Here is a 6,000-nt window from a genome sequence, read left to right as displayed (position 1 = left end):
TTGGGGCACAAAAGGATAAATTACCAAGAAAGACTGAGGTTCTGTAAATTGCAATAACTGGAAACTAAGGATCTGTATAGTGATCTAACTGAAGGTATAATGCTATCTCTTCTTCACACCAAAGAATGGATAACTTTTTTGAATTCTATAGTTATATGTCCACAGCTGTGGACATATAACTATAGAATTAAAAAAAAAAAAAAAAAAAATAATTATAGAAACATTCAACTATCTAATTTTCCATGGTTTTTCAATTACAGATGGCCTTTGTACATAGTTCATACAGAGTGTGGCCAGTCTTTCAAATGAAAATCTTAAAGAACACTAAAGAAGGGTTAAGTACAATAAATGCTGATGACATCTTTACTCTTTTGAGATGATACACACAAGGAGACAAAAATTTAAATTGAAAAAGATAGTTACAACTTGATTTGGTCAGTTACTCTTTGGCTGAATCAAAGGACATATTTGATTCAGCCAAAGAGTAACTGATTTTTGAGGAGACAGCATAATTACTATTTTGTTAAATAATTTACTTCAATTAAGTTAATACATAAGGAATTACATTCTGTACATTTTATTCTCATTATTATACAAAATTTTTGATTTTCTACATTAACAAACACTAGGTGAGGGTGGAGGGGTACACAGCTTCAGCAGCTTACTTATAAGGGTAGCAGAATTTTAAGCCCCTGCAGTCTTTATTGATGTTTTCTGTGTAAGATTAATCTTGTCACCTAAACTTAAGGCCATTCCCTGCAAAATAATTTTTATCCAGTTAAATAAAATAATGCATATATGGTAATTTAATGATAAATTACATATTAATGATACAGACTGAAATGGCAAACATCTTCATAACAAATTGATTAGAGCTATAATGAAAATTTGCTAGTGTATCACGTATAGTACAAGGGGTTTCCAAAAGACCAAAATTCACACTGATTTAATTCGAACAGATATTCTATTTAAAAATGTTTTTCGCTTTGGTTTTGGCATATAAAATGCCCAAAGCAAACTCACCAATTGGTTAATGGAAAAGAAATTGTTTTGTATGTTTTTTAACTGATTGCGGATAAAGATTCTCAGAAATATCTAGATAATGTCAGAGAATTTTACATCAGCATTTTGAGTAAACAAAATGCTGATGGTATCCTTACTTTCTTGGATCACTCTCTCTCTCTTAACCACACACACACACACACACACACACGTTTAAATTGAAAATGGATAGTTGCAACAAACTTTCATCTGATGTTGTGGAAGTGGGTAGCTTCATGAAGTTAAGATTAGACAAATTATTAGAGGGATTGGCAGATGTCGATAGTGGTATGTGTATGTTTTTTTTTTTTTTTTTGTTGTTTTCCCTGATGCTGTATAAGATTGTTTCCTTGCATAATTTGCCACTACAGAATATTCTGATTAATTCAATTTCGGATTATTCGAAATGGAGTCTTTTAAAGTCACCATCAATTCCTCTGACTGAGTTTTATATGCATTTTAGTACAGGTTATTCAAAATATGTCTACAATGAAATTCGTAGTGGATTGGATTCCACTATGAATAGCTTGTCTAATTTGAAAAAGCTGCCAACTATAGGCAAACATCTTCATAACAAATTGATTAGAGCTATAATGAAAATTTGCTAATGTATCACATATAGTACGAGGGGTTTCCGAAAAGTAAGGTAACACATTTTTTCTCTTGATGATGTTTAATAATATGAAGTTGAAATTACACACCAAGAAATAAGTAAACATGCACTACTTTTCCACAAAGTCTCCAGTTTTACTGATGCACTTGTTCCAACGATGGATCAGTTTATCAATACCAGTACTGAAAAAGTCCATGCCCACATGCAGTAACCAATGTCGCACCGCCTGGCGAACTTCCTCATCCAGGATGAAATGCTTTCCTGACAGTGTTTTTTCAGAGGGCCAAACAAATGGAAGTCTGAAGGCGCTAAGTCTGGGCTGTAGGGGGGGGGATGTGACACAGTTTCCCAATGATTATGGCGCAACAACTCACGAGTGGTGTGGAGTTGCATTGTCATGCAACAAAATCACACCGCTTGTCAGGAGTCCTGGTTGTTTGTGTCAAATGTTGGCTTTCAGTTTTTCCAATGCTGCACAGTAAAGCTGTGCACTGATTGTTCCTCCCTTCGGGAGGAAATCCATCAACAGAACAACTCGGTGATCCCAGAACACTGTGGCCATGAATTTTCGGACACTGGGTTGTTGTTGTTGTTATTTGGTTTTTAGGAGCATTAGCAACTAAAGCCATATTGCTCCGGGGATATGCGGTGGTCATTCCCTGACCTTTCCGCATTCTCCGTATTTGGTGGTCACGGGCTTGAACCCCGGTCTAATCAAGAAGCGTGTGCTACGCACTGCCGCTCCTGCCCACCTGGCTACGGAGGTGCCTCGGACACTGGGAACAGTTTTGAATTTTTTGCGCACAGGAGATTGTGGATGTTTCCAGGTCATGGAGTCTTGTTTCCTTTCCGGGGTAAAGTGATGAACCCACATTTCGTCTGCTTTTACATCTTTCACACAGAAAGTTTTCGAAATGCGCAGAGCAATGCAAAGGATGGCAATTCAGCCCCCCAGCAATTAAATAATAATCAATAGTAAAATTGCCCAAGTTTCCCACCACACCCAGATGATGACTTAAAAACTGTTAGGATAGCATTATTCTGCACCCTGACAGAAACCTGACATAACAAAACTCCCCATGACTACCATGCCATGTGTAGGAACCTGGGGCCCCAAACCAATGTAGGGGAGGGGGATGGGAATGCATGCAGAGAAAGTGAATGGGAATGAGCAGAAGAGCAAATGTAATTGGCCGAAAGAATACAAAGTTAAAAATAACTTACATTACTTTATATATACTGTATCAACAAACATTTACAAACCACATAAACACTATCACTGCATTCTCCCCTGGCCTACAAAAAAAAAAAAAAAAAAACCTTGCAGCTAGGCCTGCACCACAACTGAAGAATAACAGTAAGTTGCGGTGCCCAGAGAGTGCAGTGCAGAAAGAAAGAGTCGAATAAATGAGATGAGAGCTAGAAGAATGAATAAAAGTGTAAGCGTGAGAGAAAAGAACACAAACCACAAATGCTAAGTTAAGTACACACTAACCCTAGTTTTCATTAGTATTTAAATTTACGCTACCCATCATTGCATCCCCTCCTGGTGTGTGAGAAAAAGATGAATGAGTTGAGTGAAATAAAAAAAAAATAAATAAAAAAAAAAAAGAAAAAAAAAGAATGCAAGTAGAGCGAGAATGCACATTACGAATGAAGTAAATGTGTGTGTCTCCCCCCCCCCCTCACCTGGTAGGTTCCCCACTGCCAGCTAACATATCCCACCCCCAGAGCAGGATGGGCAGCTGGACCTTTATACCAGATTCGACACTCCTTGGACATGACACCGACGAAGACATTCTGCGGCTTTGCTGCCAACACGCCATTGGCGATCCGAACTGGGTACTCTAACCTGGTTCCCTTTAAAACCTCATCCCCAGGCAGGGAATGGAGGAGACGGATCTCTGTCTCCTCTCCTCCCTGCCTACCCCCCATATTTCGCCTGGTGGGGCTCGTCTCCACTGACCTCTTTGGGGATGCCTACTCTATCCATCCCTATTCTATCTGTTTCCTCCCCAGTCTTCAATCCCCCCCACCCCCCTCTCTCACTAAATCAACCGAGTACAGCCCTTAACAATGCCGCCAAATTATAACCAACGTCTAAATTCTACCGGTTTTGTGCAAATCTCTAAGATATCTAACACTATCAGCTTTTATCTCGCGTTACACGTCTAAATTTAATAACATCAAAATTTTGCCCGACCTATTTGGCCTTTAACACATCTCTTTAGTGTTCAACCCTAACCAGCGATTTCCTAACAGCAATCCCATTAAGCATTAATGTCAAATGCATAAACTTTTTTTTTTTTTTTTTTTTAATAGGCCCTAGCCACTGAAATCCCAGGAAACTAGGTGGCAGGACCTGCCAGAGCAAATTGTTGTGATACTGGATACACCCGGCTAGCCTCCACGTGGCAGGGTATGGGCAACGTCGGGCCCCAATAGGGGCCTGGCGGCCAATAAGCCGGATAAACAATGGGCACAACATATCACACTGCACAGACTCCACCCACACACTTTCAAGTCTCTGGCTTGACAATGTACTGTCCTCGATACAGCGAAACACACGCGGAGATGGGAGAAATCCCAGGTGCCGTCTGACACGAACATACCTCATACCTTATTTCATCTGCTGTGGCTATGCGAGTGAGAAAATCATCTCCTTCGTTGCTGTATCGTAACAGGTTCTCCAGACACATCCCCATGCGTTTTGCTTTGTCCTCCTCTGACAATTGTTGGGGCACCCAGTGGCAGCACACCTTTCAAAAGCCAAGGACATCGTGAACAATCGACTTACATTCGATTTAAATTCATTGCACCAAAAACACACCTGCTTCTTTGTCATCACCTTTTCACCATACACAGCAACCAGTTTACGATGAATGCCCCTTAGTGAAGAGCCTTTTGCTTGCAAAAAGTAAATAGCTTCACAAACACCTGTTTTGGACCGCACTCGCATGGTAGCTGCCATTTTGTAACTGGAATCTACTATGAGGTGACAGTATTGCAACACTGCACCGGTGGTCTTTTTGAACGTTATTAACGGGTCTATCTGTTCACCACGTTTTATCTCATTCCCTTTCACCATTATTAAGAAAAAAAAAGTGTTACCTTACTTTTAGGAAACCCCTCGTATATGACACCTTTTAATTTTACATTGCTATTCACTCAGTTACATAAATCACTATATGATTCCGCACACCAGAATTACAAGAGGAATCATGGTTGTTGTTGTGGTGTTTTCTGGTGCAAGAGCTACTTAGGCCATATTGTGCCTAGGAATCATGGACAATACACAGAACTGTAACTCACATTATGGTTTCTCAATGCAGGTTCAAGCATGTTCAAGTCGCAGTATGCATATGATTCAGAGAAATAGAACATACTTTCAAACTGGAGGATTTAAAAACATTAATTCTTCTTCAGGAATTCTCAATGAGGTATGTTAAATCTTTTTAAATTTCTCGCATGTTAAAAGTCAAAATGAGTGTTGTGTTGTTTATTATGTATAATTCTTTCTTCTAGCGCTGCCATCCATTCTTTATGGTGTATTTAAATTAAGATATTAGTTATGGAAGAGATTAATCTGAAGTGTTTCAAGAGCTTTTCAATACTACTTTGCCAACCCAAGTTAATAGATAGAATATATAAAAATATATTCCCTAATGAGATCGACAAAAGGGCATCCTTATGAAGAAAGACTTCAAATATGTGGGTTGCAGAGTTTGGAAACTAGACACCTTAGAGATTTGATTGAGGTGTATAAGGCTCTGAGAGGCATCAGTAAAATGAATGAGGACGAAATTCAAGATTATAAATGATGCTAGAACTAGGAAACATAAATTCAAGTTACGGGGGGAGATGTTTAGATTGGACTGCAGGAAGTTTTATTTTAGCCAGCGAGTTATAAATTACTGGAATAAGTTGCCTACATGGGTGGAAGAGGCTGACAGTTTGGGGAAATTCAAAAGTCATCTGGACTGTACTTCGGGTGAGGGAAATGCATAGGATGGTAGGGTTAATTTCCTTTTCTTTTATTAATTATTAGGGTTTTTTTTTTGGCTGGTGCAGCATAAGCCATAGGCTTTCTTGCACCATGCAGCCATTACTAATACTAATACTAATATTATTACATGTTTTTGTGTTCAAATTGAATAATTCTAACATTCTGGAAATTGTCGCAGTTTTTGTTTTACTTTTCTTATGCATTATTTTGTTTTATAATTTTGTAAAATTTTCCTTTCAGCAAGCAGCTTCCATGTTAACCCTTTTCATAAATAACTTATTTACAAACACACAAAAAAAAAAAAAACCATTTAATTTCACACAACCAAGGTAAAATTTCA

General features: G+C 38.5%; 1 protein-coding gene across 2 annotated transcripts in view; it reads right to left on the bottom strand.

The window, feature by feature from the left end:
- Positions 1-593: 593 nt before the first annotated feature.
- Positions 594-6,000, bottom strand: part of betaCOP (coatomer subunit beta) — a 234,667-nt gene continuing 229,260 nt past the window's right edge. For both annotated transcript variants that reach the window (XM_090381759.1, XM_090381760.1), the window contains exon 22: positions 594-756. In XM_090381759.1, coding sequence (XP_090237885.1) covers positions 685-756 — 72 coding nt within the window. In that variant the 3' untranslated portion in view covers positions 594-684. The remainder of the gene's footprint in view (positions 757-6,000) is intronic.

This window comes from Mastigoproctus giganteus, chromosome 9 (genome assembly GCF_048544385.1).
Source record: "Mastigoproctus giganteus isolate SK-2022 chromosome 9, ASM4854438v1, whole genome shotgun sequence".
NCBI classification, from domain to species: domain Eukaryota; kingdom Metazoa; phylum Arthropoda; class Arachnida; order Uropygi; family Thelyphonidae; genus Mastigoproctus; species Mastigoproctus giganteus.
This window is presented reverse-complemented; position numbering and strand designations above follow the sequence as displayed.